The following is an 18,408-nucleotide window of genomic DNA, read 5'->3' as shown; positions in this document are numbered from 1 at the left end:
AAACTTTCTCTGAATTCAAAGCTACTTTATTACCTCTTAGCTTATTAATTAGTTGTTGCCCTGCACCCAGACTATTTCGTGATTCTCTCTTTGGGGCACACCCCTACCTACTGTACATATGAAGTCAATACAGTCTACTCAAATAAGACTACCAGCTGCCCCATAATCAATACACGCGAGTCAGGCGTGTCAGGCAATCTACTCGTCACTCATGACCTATTTGCACTAGTCGTGCTGCATAGAACAAAATGTAAAGAAAATATTTGACTTGACTTCTCTTTACGTTGCCCATCCCTGTCATATAGGTTTAAATGGGATATTGAAGGAATGTTTAGAAGAAGGATTTCATATCATTCGGCACAAAATAGCTAAACCTGAGGAAGTAGAACTAAAAGAACATGTTTAGCACAGACTCATAGGTCTACTAAAGCTGATTGAAGACTTATGTATAATGGCTATGATGGAAGTTTTTTCATAAAAAAATGGATGAAGGGAAATATCACAACATATATGTGTTCTTCCCTTTTTTTCAACATTATTTGTTTGAGAAATATGAGTGTGATGGAGTAATGCTGTTCAGAGAGTTACGTTGGCAAGATAATGATGTTGCTTGCGTGCATCAGCCATAATTCATTTCTGTTTACACATGCGCTACTCACGGCTGTCCTTCAGGCGTGTTCTCTGGTATGGAGATGGAGTAGCTCGTATTGGTAAACTGCGGCGGTCGGGCTCCTGCTACCACAGAGAGCATAGCTGGCATGCTGCGTCCGCCCAAGCCGTCGATGGCCACTACACTTAATAAGTACTCTCTGTCCCTCTGAAGCATTTGGTTTGTGGTCACCACCTGGCCTGTCTTCTTGTCCACGGCAAAACAGCCATCGCCACCTATAAGGAAATACAAACACATCATTTCAACAGCTGCAAAATGTATTGGGTTGGGTTTTTGAGAGCAATGCTCTTTATGTAATATACTGATGTGAGTGTGCGTGTGTGTGTGTGTGTACAGTACATGCAAACCCCATGACTTGAAATGTGAACAAAAACAATGCAATTATTGCAAATCTCCTTCAATGTTTATCCAGTTAAGTATGATAAGATATTTAATTCAATTCATTAAAACTGACAAACAGGGGCATGTTTACCACTGTGTTACAGCGCCTTTCCCTCTAACAACACACAACATCAGTAAACGTTTGGGAACTAAGGACACTAGTTGTTGAAGCTTTGTAGGTGGAACTCTAAACCTATTCTTGCTTAATTTACAACTTCAATCGCACAACAGTCTCCGTGATTGTATTTTTTGCTACATAATGCGCCGTACATTTTCGATAGGAGACCGGTCAGGATTGTAGGCTGGCCAGTCTAGTACTAGTTCAGTCTAGAAGAAGAAGCCATGCTGTTGTGATATGTGCAGAATGTGGGTTAGCATTGTCTAGCTGAAATAAACAGGGACATCCCTGAATCCATGATTTCCAAAAACAATTTAAAATGTGGAGTATTTTAATACAAATATTAAAGAGTTGAAGTTGTTCCTTTTCACTTTTAGGCTGTACTACATATGAGTTCATGTGGTGGAGACAAATATCACATTGTTTTCATTGTATGAATTCAACTGACATCGAATGAATGCTCTCTGATACTTTCTATTCGCAACACAAAGCCTATTGTGAAAAGCACATTGTATATGCAGTCTAATGTTGATTGGTCTACCTTTTATTGAAAAGTATATTCATGCAGTCTCTGACAAAAGGAACATTTCAGAAGTGCAATCTCAGTACAATCTAACCCTGACCCTAACCCATTGTGATATAGTATTATGCCACCAAAGACACCGTTTTTTTTATTAAGAAAAAAAAAAGAATTAAGAATGCATAGTAATCCCACAGAAAGACCAAAAATATAAAACACATTCATTACATTCACCCTCTTCAATAAATAAAAAAAAAAACAGTACAAACATAAGATAAGTGGTAAAAAGGACAACCAATGTCAAAGAAGGTGAAGAAAAAATGAAACCTGTTTTTTATAATTATGATAGCTGCATCCAAGTCTTTCACTTTTCCTTTGGAAAAACTCTATAGAATAAACCATGATTTTTCGTTTGAAAAATCTAATCCTTTTCGTGCAACCTGATGACTAAATAATCCAAACACAATCCAGAAAGGACATGATTTTAATTTATTTCAGTGAGATTCACTATATCTACAGAGATCACTTTTAATCCACATTTTTTGATTGCTGTTTTTAAGTGTGTGTGCGTGTGTGCGTTGGGGTGTGTGTGTGCGGGGGTGTGTGTGTGTGTGTGGGGGTGGGTGGGTGTGTGTGTGGGCGTGTGTGTGTGTGTGTGTTTGCGTGGAGGTCAGGGAGTCCAGGACTTCTTTTACTGATTGATTAATTAGTGCTGTATTTGTGTTATACATCATAATCATTGCATTGTTTTCTCAATGTTGGTGCAGTTAGCCAAAATCATCACAAAGAATAATGAAAATGAGGAGAATTATTCCACAGCACAGGTGAAAATTAACACAGTTGTGCCAACAAAAGACCAACAAGAAAGGTAGCAATAAATTGTTTGCGGTGTGAAAGCTTAAGAATGGTAATCGGTTGCAATCACGATTGTATATTCGGGAAAAACAATCACAGCATAGGTGTTTTAACTGTGACAAAGGTGGGGATACATCATTGCAAATTGCTTAATGGACAGTTTTGTGCACAATGGAATGGAGACACCTGTCCCATTACTCTGACAGAGAATGAAAATAGACAAAAATGTGCGTCTATAACAGCTTCCCCTTCTACCTAGCTTTGCACACAGAGTCACGGTCCCAAGTAAGCTGAAAAGCATTTCCCAAATAATTTGAATCATAGAATTGTCTAAAATAAATTATTCAGATTCAGGGCAAGATTAAGGGGTCTTTCCCATCCCCTGGCTGATTAAATGATGTGTCCATATAGTGTAGATGTTGGAGGTGTCAATCAAAAAATTAAGAAATTATTTTTTCATTTAATGTTAGCAAACAATTGAATTTTATGCCACTGACAAAGCTATAAAGACAGACTCGCCTTGCATAGTCTAATGTGGTCGGGTCGCATGGGCGGCAGTTTCAGCAGGGAAGGCCAGACTTCCCTCTCCCCGGCCACTTCGTCTAGCTCTTCTAGAGAGACCCTGAGGCATTCCCACCCCAGTCGAGAGATATAGTGCCCTATTTTTGTCGACAAGCGCCCTAGTGCTCGGCGTAAAACAGGCGCATCTTCATTTTCATTTTCACAAGCCTAGTTTACCATGTTTGGGAATTTGGCAGACACTATTGCGCCTCATGAGGTGTCTTCCGGTGGACAGAGCTGCCACACCGCCGGCGCACCAGACAATTTGTTGACAGAAAGTCGAGAGTGCTCGGCGTAAAAACAGGCGAATGTTCATATTCATGATGGGGCAAGTCTAATTTAGCGTGTTTGTGAATTTGGTAGATCACGCTACGCATCGATAGGCGTTCCGGCGTATACTATTGCACACCTCTGGCGCATCGGGCAATTTGGTAACCAAAATTACACCAGATTTTAGACTAAATAAAAACAGGTCTAAGTTGTGGCAGAGCCTGGTGGTGTTACACAATTTTGTTGGGTTTGATCGAGGCACAGGTAGACCGATTCTGAGATCTGCTGACATGTGGTGGATGTCAGCGTATTTCGTTCATAGATATGAGAAATGTGTGGGACAATCACTCTGTATCCTTATAGAAATCAATTAATTGATCAAATTATTATAACAATTATCTGAAAATTATTGTAATAGCACCCCCGTTTCGGTCTCCATTTACCCATGTCACAAGCGTAGCCAACAACATGACCCACAAGATGAGATCTTACAGTTTACCTGATGCACTTTGCACATGCTCATCTCATGCACGGAGACCAGCAAGTATATTTCTGCTCAGCAATGTCAAGGACTGTGCGCATCTTGACCGCCCTGATTTTAAAGAGAATGGGGGGAGCCGTTGGCCGGGAGTCGACTGCGTTCCATCCCACAATGGTGCAACATCGGCTCAAACGCCCCGTTCCACCTGTGTAAGTCTAGGAAGATACCAAAAGAAAGACAACTCCACCCATGTGCACAATTAGACTGCATTTTATAGTCTTGTGCTGGGCACGAAAACAGGGCCCATTGTCTCTAGGCCTGGGTCTGCGCCGGGCATCCTCCCAGTGGGACGTGCTGGAAACAACTCATTAGGGAGGCATCCAGTAGGCATCCTAACCAGATGCCTGGGCCACCTCATCTGGCTTTGTTTGATGTGGAGGAGCCAAGGCTTTACTCTGAGCCCCTCCCAGACTGAGTGACGCTAATCGACCTGTTGATCTACTGCGCCATTCTTCCCTCACTCATGAATATGACCCAAAGATACTTGAACTGCTCCACCTGGGAAAGGATCTGACTTCCAACCAGGAGAGGGCACCTTGCCCTTTTTGCACTCGGCTGTGAAACACTTTCATGCAACCTGAAGACCGCAGCTCGATGAAGCCAACAGAGTCACATGATCTGCAAAAAGCAGAGACATAATACTGAAGCCACCAAACCAGACCCCTCAACACCTCGACTGTGCCTATAAATCCCATCCATAAAGGTTATGAAGATAAACTCTGTCGCTAGCTGGTACGAGTCCAACCCAAATGACATTGATTATACACAGGGTTGGCTCCATTACTGGCTCCATGTTATTGAGCAAAGATGGACCATGGGTGTCTCTTGGCAATTACTCTTTAGCTTGCATCAGAGAGCAGTGCAGTGGACAATGTAAAGGCCTATATTCAATTCAATTCGTACGTCGGTGGGCGTAGGATTGTGCCATCTGATTGATGTAGTGAACACCGTCGTAACACCGTCAGGAAGCGTCTGGTGGACGTTTCGCCATGTTGAATCGTTGTCCTAAGTCATGACATTTGGTCTCTCTGATTGGCTGTTAGCTAGTGAATCAGCGCACTGGGCAAGAACAGGAAGTGACAAATTTGGATAAAAAGTGAGCACACCTTTGCTGACTTAATCTTCTTACAAGTACAAGAACAAGGGTTGACATCACAACTGCTTACAACGACCAATCACGGCTCAGATTCAGAAAACAGGTCAGCCGTGATTGGTCGTTGGTCGGTTGTGATGTCATTTTCAGTCGACAGAAGACAAAATGGCCGCCCCCGGAGATGGCTAAAAACGAGTGCATTAACTCTTATCCACAAACGCATTATTTATCAGAATGCCTTGCTTCAACTTGTGGGCTTGCATAGAACATATTCTTGAAAAAAAATATGTTTGGGTTGACTTCCCTTTAAGTCAGAGGGAAGTAAGGACCGTTTTGTAAATCCCATTGGGAGATTAGTACATACCCTGTTTCTGACATGCCAACAAACCACTATCCCCTCAATCACAACCCCATGGTTGTTTGTGTACATTTTCACGATTGTCCTGTGTGTTACAACAGAGCAAAGTAGGAGTGTACGATAAGTGAACAAACAAAAGTGTGAACGCCTCTGGCTGTCATTGTGCGTGCCTAGGAAAGAGATAATGAGAGCAAGATAGATGTTGTGATGGAGACAAAAAACATAATAGATTCCGTCACAGTGCAAGGATGCATGAATGAATGTGTGAATGCCTGTGGCTGGCTGTCTGAGTGACTGTGCTGCGGCCTGACTACATGGATTTATTCCCATGATTCCACTGTGCGTCATGAACACAACTCAGCCTACTTTTTTCCACATGTTAATTTGAATGCGAGTGTGTGCAGCAAAACCCTTACCATCAGCCAAAAAATATTCCACCTCCCCGCTTCTCCCCTCATCCCCGTCGAGGGCCTCAAGCTGATAGACAAAGGTCCCTGCAGTGGCATCAGGGGACACTCCAGCCTGGTAGGGGTAAGGCTTCATGTTCCATTCAGGGACATTGTCGTTGACATCAGTGATCGTCAGCTTCACCTTGTTCAGGTACCAGTCAGGGCCTGCGGGAAAGGGTAGATAGTGACGGCACTATGGTTACTGAAAGTGACAGCTGTCATGTAAGTGTCTGTGTACAGGGTAGACAAGCAGCCAGTTGAATCTGGAGCACAGGCATGTAGCCAGTCAGCCAAAGTGCATATCTGATCATGACATACACTCATCATTGGAACAGTGACGTCAGTTCCTTCATTTTTAGCCTGAAAGCATTTGGTTTGACATCAAAAGATAAAAAGGAGAAAGAGACAACATTTCAGATTTTACTCCACCAGATAAAAAACTTAAAGCATTATTTGGAAGGAACAGCACATTTTTAGGTGAGCAAAACTACTGGAACAGATATGCTTAAAAAATTAAAGCTGAAGTAAGAAAAAATGTCTTCACAATAATATGTTTTATGCAGCCTCACTAGTCTAAACACGGCATTCTGATTGATATTGTGTCTTTGGAATTTGAGTTGAGTCGTAAAATCCAGCAGGTTTTGGCCATCTCACGGGGGCGGGCATTTTGCCACTTGCTGTCGACTGAAAATGACATCACAATTGCTCAGGACTCAGATAACAACCAATCGTGGCTCAGCTTCAGAAAACAAGTGAGCCTGAGATGGCTAAATAAGGGTGGATTTTGCTGTTTAAATCATATTCCACAAACACAATATTAATCAGAATGCCGTGTTTGGACTAGTGGTGGTGCATAGAACATAAATATTATTTATTGTAAGGAAACATTTTAGGTTGACTTTCTCTTTAACTGACTAAGACATATGTGATTGGCTGGTGATCAGTCGAGGGTGTACCCATCCTCTTGCACCAAAGTTAGCTGGGATATGCTCCAGCTAACCTAGAATGCTAATGAGAACAAGAGAGAATCCAGCTGAGTCCACCCATCCATCCATTATCCAATCCGCTTATCCTCATTATGGCTAAATTCTTATTTTGTGATGCATTTCACGCAAAACCTACTGCCTCTTTCTGTTGTGTGTGTGTGTGTGTGTGTGTGTGTGTGTGGGTGTGGGTGTGGGTGTGTGTGTGTGTGTGTGTATGTGTTTTGTTCACTTCAATCTCTTCTATAGTGGGAAAAATGCATGATCGATAGGATTTGAGTCTGGGGATTAACTAGAATGTTCTAAAATGAAAAGACAGTATCATCAAGTCTTTAATGTTTACTCTTTCAATTTCAATGAGCTCTGAATATTTTCCTACTTTGAAGAGGAATGATGATCGACTTTCAAACTGAATTTAGCTTATCATACTAAAGTTTGAGCTGATTCACTAACCGGACTCTGGCCATTGCTTGTTGTTTGCCAAGTAATAAGTGATTGCCAAGGCGGATAAACTTTTTGTGTGTACGATAGTATTTATTTCATATTGTCACCCATGATGAATGCGGCCTTTGACAGACCAAACTATTTGAATACAATCAATTAAAAAGTCAATTCTACATAATGTGTCCTGTTTAATCGAGTCTAACTTTCAACCAAAACAACCTCTTTTTTTCCTGTTAAGGAACACAAGTAACGCTTCATTATCATTTTGTGGTATAAAAATGCAACCAAGGAAAAACCTTTGCCTCCATTATTGTGATGTAAAACATGTACAACTCAGTTAAAATGAATTATACATAATTGGCAGATTAAATCCATATGCCTCCATACAGAACTACCACTATTTAAAGTACCTCTGATTAAGCCAAAACAAGGTTCTAGTAGGAGGGCAGCACGGGGGTCGACTGGTTAACACGTCGGCCGCATAGTGCAAAGGTTGTGGGTTTACATCCAGGTTCCAGCCTTCCTGTGTGGAGTTTGCATGTTTGCATGTTCTCCCCGTGATTGTGTGGGTTTTCTCCGGGTACTCAGGTTTGCACCCACATTCCAAAAACGTGCTTGGTAGGTTTATTGAACACTCTAAATTGTCTGTAGGTGTGAGTGCGAATTTTTGTTCGTCTTTGTGTGCCCTGCAATTGGCTGGCAACCAGTTCGGGGGGCACCGGCTGACTGCCCGAGGACAGCTGAGGTAGGCTCCAGTACACCCACAACCCTTGAGAGGATAAGCGGTTTGGATAATGGATGGATCCTCTAGTAGGCGTTTCCTGATTTTTTTTTCTGCACTCTAGCAGAAGCCTGAAATTTTTGTGCCAAAATTGATTGGCTTTTGAAACTGTTCATAATTCCCTTGATAAACATCCCCAGTTCCAGAGGTGAGGTGCTGAGAGACTGCTGAGAAGTGCTGAGAAACTCTTAGCCCCATAGTGGTCTAGCGGGTAGGTAATTTACATTGAGGTGGATACACAAAGAAGGCTTGAGTTAAGAGTATAATACGGCTAATGGAGGAGGGTGTTACAATAATGGTGGCAGCAGAGTTGTGGACCAGATGCTGGGGGGTGGACTTTTGAGGTAAACCAGTTGCAGTGGTCAAGATAGGATATGATCAAGTTGCGGACCAAGATGGCAATGTTGTTGTGCAAGGTGGACGGACTGAGGCGAGGTAGATTGAAATATACAGAACATCCATCCATCCATCCATCAATTTTTAACATCACTTGTCCTTATTAGGGTGGGTGGGTGCAATGGGGCATATAGCTGCCCACTTTGGCAAGAAGCCAGGTACACCGTGGAGTCACTGCCAGCTAATAGCAGGGCAAATATCAATCCATCCATTATCCAAACTGCTTATCCTCACAAGGGTCGCAGAAAAAAAAATATCATTGACACTCACATTCATACCTTTGTAAAATTGGAAGTCTTCATTCAACTCATCATGCATGTTTTTTGAAATGTGGGCAGAAGCAGGACTACCTGGAGAAAAGCCACACAAGCACGGGGGAACATGCAAACTCCATACAGCAAGTCCGGAGCTGAGACTCAAACTCTGAGCCTCTGAACTGTGAGGCAAACGTGCATGTGAGCCACTCACCAACATGTTATGTAGTATGCAGACCAATTGATTGCTATTGATATAATATTGAAATTATAATACGCCATCAAGGATAACACCCACATTTTTAAACAGTATTCTTTATTCATTATTGTGTGTGAAGAATTACCCACAGTAAACCTATAAAAGCGTGAGGGCAAATTCTCTACCGAAACCTATGCTTCAATTCTCCATCAAGTCTCCAAGGGTTCAACGGGACAATGCCTTAGCCACAGTCTGCTGAAACAAATCTCTAAAAAGTTACCTTTATCTTCCCGTAGGGGCTCAGTCAGGATGTCTCATAGCTGCAAGCATTTGGTTCCCAGCTCACTTCCCCACTAGAGTGACTAAGAAGATTGCCCGAATCCAATTACCAACTAGTGTGCCAGGTTCCGCAGCAAAAATAAACAGCAGCAGTCACATTGAAGCATAGCCAGGTATGATTATCAGATTTTGTTGCTATCCACATTAAAACGAAGTGATGTGATTTCGAAAACCATGGTCTTTTGTGCATTGATTTTGTCACAGGTTCATTTTGAAGCGGTCAGTGTGGATTTTGGCAGATTTGTTCTTAAATATTTACCCAATCATGAATATGTCAACTGTGAAATATTTTAGTGACATCGCGTATACCCAGGTTGTTAATAGCTAAAATGAGGTAAACATTTCTCAGCATCCAGGAATTTTTCTGGATCCAACGGGCAATAAACTAGTGCGTTGAGAACTTGTAGCAAATTTTCTTTCAAACATTCTTTTATAATTTTGTAACAATTGCCACCAAAAGTGAACGATAACGTCATTACAAGAATACCTTTTGCAACTCAAACCCATTCATGTTGATGTATCAAGGAGTGTAGAAAAGAAGTGGCACAAAAATAAACAAACCCAAACAGATAAACTCCTTGGCGATAATGATGATGGTAAGGAGGGTCCAAAGTATGTCCATAAAACAAAATCAACACATCTAATTCATTACTAGATATCTTTCAACAGCAAGTGTCTATGCACTATAAAGCAATTCTCAAGAAGGGATCTGCACAGATGCCTTAAAAGTCCACTTTACTTTTGTAGACATGGTTAACACCTTTTTTCATTGTTTATTTCATCAAGCATGATACCAAGGAAAAAATTAAAGCAGAATGTACTATAGACATATAAAATGATCAGGGCTCTAGGCCCCCATGTGGGATTGCCTTCAACCATTTAATGCTATTATTTAAAAAAAATCCTGTCGAAATGCAGTAGTCAGGCACTTAAGGCACTTGAGCTGATGCCATTACAAGGTTTAATGTTGCAAAAGTGGAGCAAGTTCTTAACTAATACAATGCAAGTAAAATTGACTCAAAAATTCTCCTTGTAAAATTTCCTTCGGATTTCTGAGTGGAAAAACTTTTAATAGTTTTTTTCAAGTGAATAACTCTCCAAATGCTTTTCTGTGTAAAATGTCATCTGAATATTATTCTCTTCCAAGTGTAAATTTTACTCTTTATTTAGACTGGGACCAACTATAATCTTTTTCGAGTAAAATGTAGTCGTACGGAATTAAAAATGTATGCTAAGCCACTATTTTTAAAAATATTAGCTGTGATCATGCGACAATGTGCCGTCACGAAATGTCAGATAAGGTGCCAATTAGTTCAGTAGGCAACCATCAGAGGTTTGAACCCAGAAAAGAGCATGCACACGTACGCACGCATGAACACAGTACAGGGATTACATGATATACAGTACACTAGCTAATATGCATGTCACTGTCTTCCTGTCAGACAAACACACACTCACAAACTCACACACCATCTCAGACTTACACACAAAGGTGAGTTACAAGAGGCCTAAAGCTAACGATGGATCTCAAATCCCATTATGTAAACAGTCACCTGAGTGTGACTGGTGGCTAAATACGTACTTTTAAATCCAAGACGAAAGTAGCAGTAGATTGAGTCCTTTCACTTCCTGAAGAATGACCTAACAAGTGTGCTGTCCCTGGAATAACACTGTTCTCTTTGCTGGTTTCTGAACAATATTCTAACTATCATCAACAGTTTTACAGACATACCCATTAATACAAGGAAGGCTCCTTTTTTTCCAAGGGACGGAACGGTCCGTTTTGTGGACGGACGGACGGAGTACGAGAAGTTTTTTTAAAAAGGACGGACTAAACATTGACGGGAGTGGGTTTTCGTCCGTCCCTCGGCCCTAACCGGGTCAAGTACAGACCGAACGTGTTGTGTTGGGTTCTTTTAAAAAGCAAGACCTCTGCATCTTCTCTTCTACGAAGCTGCCTTCATTAATTGCCTGCACACACTTTTCATGTGCTTCCCAATAGTCACATTGTACATGCATATTTTGCCTTCTAGTGGTTCAACACATATTATACCATGGATAATGCCACAGGAGTCAGGACGCCATTTAGAAATACGTCCAACCTGTCTTGTGCATGTAATCCGGGACAGCAATTTTGTTTTGTTAACTAATTGTTAACATTTAGTACCTTATCCCTTTACATGCAAAGTATGTCCTTGTGTGCGACATTTTTAGGCCGTAAAAATCTCTACCAGGATATACATTTAAACGAAACGGAAGTGGAAGTATTTGTTTCCTCGTAAAATAACCGTGCTCTATTTTGCAATAATTATTTTATAAAAACTGAAAACGTCTTTCGTTAAAACACAAAGGTTTTGCAATAAATCGCAATCGTATTGAGTTAATACTCAATCTTAAATGATCTCCTGATGTCTGGCTTGCTCCAGTCGGCATCATCTTCTTCTTCATCTCATCACGACGGTCTTGTGTTGCACCTAAATGCTATCTTGGTTAAACAGTTGTAAACAATTCAATCCACTCAATACTCCCAGCCAGTAATTGGATGTGCACAGGAAATGTGCATGGCAAAATACCCTTTCACAACCTCTTAACCCCACTCTTTCCAAAAATAAAAATAGAAATGTAAAACTTAACTCACAAGAACTTCTGTGGAAAAACGGCTTTGTATTCAAAGCATTACTTACTTCTGGATATTCTTAGTCAGTCTGAATAAGTCATGACTCTCTCTTTGGTGCAAATCGCCACCTGCATTTCCGTCTCTCTTCAGCAAAATGGGCGGCCATCAGTGATGGAATGTGAGGTCCGTTCAGACTTGACCAGGTTAGTTTGATTACACAGACGGATGAAAATCCACTTCCGTCTATGCTTAGTCCGTCTATTTTTAAAGTTTCCCGTCTATGGTCTAAAGTCAGCAAAACAGACGTCCGTCATTGACAGATAGACAGACCGGTCCTTCGGTCAAACGACCTCTGGTGCTTTGTTACGTGTAAAATGTCTTATCCCATGTTATTTATAACTGCCTATTGGTCCCTTTTTGTCCTTTTGCCCATTTTAACTACAGTAATTATGTTCTCAGACTTGTTCAAATAAACACTGAATGTGAACTTACAAGCACATTCAATTGTCAATTCGATTTTTTATTAATTCAAAAACGCAATACCAATATTGTTGGAGAGAATGATAATGTATTTTATTTGTACACTCTTAATTAAAATAGTATATCTTCATTAAAATGTAAACTAAAGTGGGCCTGAAACACCGGGGCTGAAAATGAGTCCCACTTGGCTTACACATGCTCCTTCAATCTGTGCACATCACTCGGAAGGATTAGTATAACTTCCGGGTCCATGTTAATTTCACATTTAAAGTGTGACATATTTTCCAAATGGATCTTAATGGAATTCACATGTCTCAGGAAAACTCAACCACCCGAGACTTGCAGGAATCCTCAGAATTCAATGGGCCACACCTGGTCTGTGGCTATGTGGGGATTCCCAGAAAAGACATGGTGAGTGCTGAAACTGGGTGATGTGACGATATATATAATGACGATGAGTTGAAGGTTGCCGAAGTTGGTAGTTGAAAATGCTAACGGGAGCCCGTGTTTTTTTTGTGTTTGAGATTGATTGATTTAAATGCTCGCCGAGCCCGCAAATATGATTGTATCTAATAATGTTTGGTATCATTTGAATCTGCGGAAACTCAGTTTTCTAACCATATATAATTTTGAAGTTGTTCTATATATAGCAAATATATAGAATGTCCTGTGGCGGGATGTTGGAATCGCAAAGTTACAATCATAGGCGGACCGGCCTATAGGCGATTGCTGTAGGCCAACAAATAGGCGACAAAAAAGTAGATAGACGGATGTCAGAAGGGTACCCCGGCTGTAGGCGGTAGGCGATAAACTGACTGCAAATCTTTAGTCAAATGCCCAGCTCCATACATTACTAGGTAAAACTATTACTAGGTGGCATGTCAGTTTAATTCGCGTGGATTCCTTTCTGATTGGCCAGAAAAGCAAATGAAGGTGATTGAGCCCAGGAAGTACCGTGCCGCTGACTGCAGGTGGCAGTGCTGGGCTCATCTGGCTCAATGTGGAGAAGAAGTGAGGAGCTCCTCTCATAGAGATATATAAGTTACCAATAGGGGATGCTTCGGCTGGCTGAGGACATGCAGACCTAGCTGCCATCTTTAAGTGGGAGTCATCGGCCATCCCTTCAATTCACTTGTATTGAGGTTACTATGTTTGATAGTAGATAAGTTTCATAACATATCAAATATAAAGGTGAGACCAAATGCTTTTGTAATTTGAAAATAGAGAGAGCAAAAGAGAAAAAAAATGAACTTGACCTTATGTCAAATATGAATGTGTTGTGCTTGCTATCAGTTGAAAAGTGTGGAATGAAATGAAGCAGAATTAAAAGTCATCATGTCATGTCATCTTCCAAACCGCTTATCCTGTACAGGGTCGCGGGGAGGTGCTGGAGCCTATCCCAGCTGACAATGGGCGAAAGGCAGACTACACCCCGAACTGGTCGCCTGTCAGTCGCAGGGCACACACACAGACACCGTAACTGAGCGGGAACCGATCCCACGCTGCCCGCACACAACTCAGCGTGTGTACCACTACACCGTCAGTGACTAGAATTAAAAGCTTTGACAATGAATATGAAACATTTTCATTCTTACCTTAATTGAAGCAAATACAATTAAGGTCGCTAATCTTCTATTTTGGCCTCATATTTTTATATCGGGCTCCAGAGGAGTCAGTGTCGTACCACTCATGAACCTCACCGGCACACTGCACATCACTGGCTCATGTGTATCACAACATGCAGGAGCTGAGATGGAAAAAAAAATCCAGTTCCCCCTTATGAAACTGGTTTACAGTTAAGATGCGCTTTGATGAGAAATACAGTATGTTACGCTCCACAGAGTTCACAACAGAAACATAATAGCCGCAAAGTGTGTGACAGCTCCTAAAGGGATTGTTAGAGGGATAATAACAGAGGGAGGAAGAAGCAAGGGGAAAAGAATTAATCTATCTGCCTGCCCAGGCTTTAAAGTTGCTCTGTAGTGAGAAAAGTTCTCGGTTGGATCCTGACGATAGTTCCTTTCAGATAAATTGCCACTGTATCATGGGTGCTGAGAAACTAATCAATGTTCAGATGGTATCGCCTAACTGTCGACAGCTGTGGTTTATGCAATTTAAGCGTGATCATCCTACTTTGTAAAACGGAACAATCCACTTGATGAATAATGGTACAGCATAAAGATTCTAGTGTAAAGCAGGGCCATTAATCAACATAGAAATCATAGCTCTAGCTCTTAACATTTAGTCGACAATCAAATCATTGCAGGAAGACACGTTCCTTGCTTCTTGCTCGCTGGTGTCTTTCTACACCATAACATGTCTCTCTGGTAATGGTGGCGATGATTTTACAAGACTTCATCTAATTAGCCTGTTACAAACACTAATCAGAGCCAAGGCAGATAATTAAAGTCTATCAGTTCTAGAATGATAATGAATTGCATGCACACACCAACTGAGAACACATGCAGCATGTCTTGCACAGCAGCAAGTAAGTGGCTTCTCTCCTAATCCAGTATGTTGCACAGCAGCTATGTGTAAGTCCCCACCAGGTGCACAATCCAAGACAGGAGACAAAAGATGGGATCCAATAGAAAATGGTGAAGGCTCACAGGCTTTTCCAGATTCCTCTTAAATCGAGTGTGGTTTTGGTCTCAGTGTCATAAAAACACTGCACTGTACACAACAAAGTCCTCAGTATAAGAACATTTACTGGCATAATGATGCATCATAAAAAGGTGGATGATAAGGGCGCAAAGTGTGTTTGGCCGAGGCTCACGAGTACAGTGTTGTGCATGTTTGGGTGTGTGTACTATCTAGCTGCAAGCCTTTCTGTTTATGTTTCCTGCTGTTAATCCTCTGCTTGGGTAGTTGCTATATAAAGTTGCTAAGTGGCTTGTGGAATAAAGTGAAAAGTTGTCTCAAGTGCCTATGTGTACATATACACTGCCTGTGTGCACATAGATTGTACACTGCCCACGGTAAAAGTACATGCTCTGTGTGTGGGATGAGGGATGAGAGGTAACAGTAAAGCAGAGGATCACAGATAAACAACATGCAGAAGATCCACAGATGAAATATAAATGAGAAAGAGACAGAAGTGTGAAGGAAGGAGTGTTATGTGACTCACTGAACATAAAGTAAATCTCTAACTCAAAAATGACTGCATATTCATAACGTTAACACAGACTTTACACTATTTGTAATAAGTGATATTGGTGCATTGTCGGACACTCTAAATTCCCCCTAAGTGTGGTTGTGAGTGTGAATGGTTGTTTGTCTCTGTGTGCCCTGTGATTGGCTGGCACCCAGTTCAGTGTGTCCCCGCCTACTGCCCGAAGACAGCTGGGATAGGCTCCAGCGCGCCCGCGACCCTTGTGAGGAGAAGCGGATTGGATAATGGATGGATGGATAGTTCCAAGAGGTTGCATTGGGTTGGCGGAGGCACACGCATAAAAATGCACACGCACGCACACGAACACACTTATCGTCGCTGTCCTGTGAAAAACACTTATCTCCAATTTTGGAAACTTTTTTACATTTTCACTTTAATGTGATTTCTGTAACGCGGAAACATGATTCAGGTAAAAATAAGACAATTTAAAAAATGGAGATCAGTGTTTTTCACATGACAGTGACGATATGCAAACACACTCACATATATTTGGACTCTGTAATTCAGGTTTCATTTTCTGCATTCTTCTTAGGTATCAAGCCTTTTTAAATGTAGGAGACAATGACATCAGATGAGTAAAATTAGGAAAAAGCACTGTGCTAAAGAAAATTAAAATAGACACTTGCATATTATATTATATTATATTATATTATATTATATTATATTATATTATATTATATTATATTATATTATATTATAGAATATTTTTATTTACCCTTTATTTATCCAAAACGTTTTGCTTTGCTTCACAGAGGCGAGGCCCAGGCCACCCGCCTGGTGCTTGGTGGACTTTGGAATTTTTCAGTTCGGTTTGCCTCAGGGGCGAAACCCTCAGCTGGGTAACCCAAAAGTAAGAACTGTGAGCCTCCACTTTGGCCAAGGTGGGGACCTCCCAACGGAGATGCCTCAAAGATTAAGTTATGCAAGTCGAAGTACACCCAGCCGTAACCTAAATTTGTAACCTTCCAAACTTATGTGTGACCACAACAACAAGGAATCACCATTTTAGTTCTCTCCACCTGCCGTCGTGATAGTTATCATTATATCTAACCTGTCCGGCTTGGACTATGCATCTCATTTTGTCCTTTCCATGAAAATGACATGTGAATTCACTTGGACGGAATGTTGAGTGATGAATGCAAATTTTATCACTGCTCACCAATGTAATTTCTTGGCCAGCCGCTGTTACTATGCCAGAGTAAACAAATGCACGTGAGGCTCAGTCACGTGATGTCAGGAGCTCAATTGGTGCCATTTTTTGGGGGGGTTGGAATGGGAGTACATTCTAAACACACTTTTTATACACACTATGGAGACAATACAAGGAACATTTATAATAAAAATTTTGATTGATAGATTCATTGCCAACATCCAGTTGTGGCAACTGGGGGTCAAGCCATTTGGTTAGGGTGCCAGCTGCTACCCTTTGCCACCCTGTAAAATCGCCTATGTTTGTTATAGATCCCTGCCCTCTGCTGTACCCAGTAGGGAAACATTTAAATAAACAAATATTTGCATGGAATTAGACAATGTGCATCTGCAAGCAAAAATGGCAATGGCCCAAGCGAGACAGAAATTCAGGGGTGCTGTCTTACATGCGGGTGAATGGAAAGTTAATATCAGTTCAGCGGTGGGGTAATATTGTGTATCAATAAGCCTTTACACACATGTGCGCTGTTGGAATATTTTCCAGGTCTCGAGGCCATAAGCCCAATTAGCAATTTACAAAACAACTACTTTCTCAATGCGTGTTGTTTTTATCTTTCAAGAAGGTATCCAATGCAAATAAAGACTCACACAAGTCGATTGAAATTTCTCATCTGTTTTCTTTTCCGTCTCTGAAGTTCAGGAATCATACAATGATCAGATCTGAGCAGCTTTTCCATCCTTGCGAATGCTCTCACCCGAGACACGCGAGGGCAGAAAAGGGGCACGGTCTAACATGCAGCCCTCACATTTATACGGCTCTTCAAAATCTAAACATAATGTGGGCTGGTCTCCTCCCTGGCTGGCCGTCAGTAGGGCTGATCCTTTCCATCTTAGTCAGATCAGGGCACACTGACTCGAACACTTTTAACTGATTATGCGATGTCCGTAAATGTGTAATTGCCATATTGTTTTTTGGTTAACCTGTGCAAATATATAGCCATTCGTATAGATTTAGATCCATCAGCGCGCACGCAAATGCGCGCTCACACACACACTCACAAACAACTCAGGGAAGCTCTACGCTTGAAGGAGATTGTGCAGATGACAGCTGGAGATTGAACAGCGCGTGCAATACATAAATTTAGCAACACTGCTGCTATACACACTCAACTGCAGCAACAGTGGCTCGGGCTAAAGGCTGAGACAATAAGAGGGTGAACATACATGCAATTCAAATGGGAGCATGATGACTTTTTGTAACCGCTGTACAGGTATGGGTGAAGGAACAAACAAAAATAAGTTGGATAAAAGAGGGAATATTTGGACTGGATCAGTTGAACAACATCAATGTAAATACACTGTATGGTAGTATCTGGCAACAGTATTAGAAACGTCCATTTAATTTCCTTTGTTTGACCACATACGGAAATTGAGAAGAGTTTCTCATTTACAACTGTATTTATTTTTATTGATTGCATGCTACGGCTACGTTTACATTATGTTCCCAGCAACCACGGCTGCCCTGCTTGCCCGATACGTCGTGCTTGCATGTGATTTTGCCCTTTTTTTCGCTGTATTCAAGTCTTGTCTTGTTTTCTTACAGTCCATTACACAATTTGTGACGGGCTGCTGAAACCCATAGGCTCTTTGAAGGCGCAATACAGTTTGTTTCATCCTGGCTCGTCACATTCTAACGGGGTCCCCCACATTTCTTATGGGGAGGAAGCTTTGGAGCACGTTTTTGCTGCCGAGCCAGAGTCAGTGTCAGCGCAGGGACG

The 18,408-nt window shown here is 41.4% G+C and overlaps 1 protein-coding gene across 3 annotated transcripts in view; it reads right to left on the bottom strand.

The window, feature by feature from the left end:
• The window catches only part of LOC147148489 (neural-cadherin-like), a 136,884-nt gene that overhangs the window by 81,775 nt on the left and 36,701 nt on the right, over positions 1–18,408 (bottom strand). For 2 of the 3 annotated variants that reach the window (XM_086028517.1, XM_086028518.1), the window contains exons 2-3: positions 5,784–5,981; positions 660–885 (exon numbers count right to left, since the gene is read on the bottom strand). In XM_086028517.1, coding sequence (XP_085884643.1) covers positions 660–885; positions 5,784–5,981 — 424 coding nt within the window. Of the gene's footprint in view, positions 1–659; positions 886–5,783; positions 5,982–9,153; positions 9,226–18,408 lie in introns of those variants that run through there. The other variant, XM_086028519.1, reaches the window with a different exon arrangement.

This window comes from Filicampus tigris, chromosome 4 (genome assembly GCF_054856515.1).
Source record: "Filicampus tigris isolate MCC_2025a chromosome 4, RoL_Ftig_1.0, whole genome shotgun sequence".
Lineage (NCBI taxonomy): Eukaryota > Metazoa > Chordata > Actinopteri > Syngnathiformes > Syngnathidae > Filicampus > Filicampus tigris.
The sequence above is the reverse complement of the archived record's forward strand: the minus strand, read 5'-3'. Positions and strand labels throughout refer to the sequence as shown.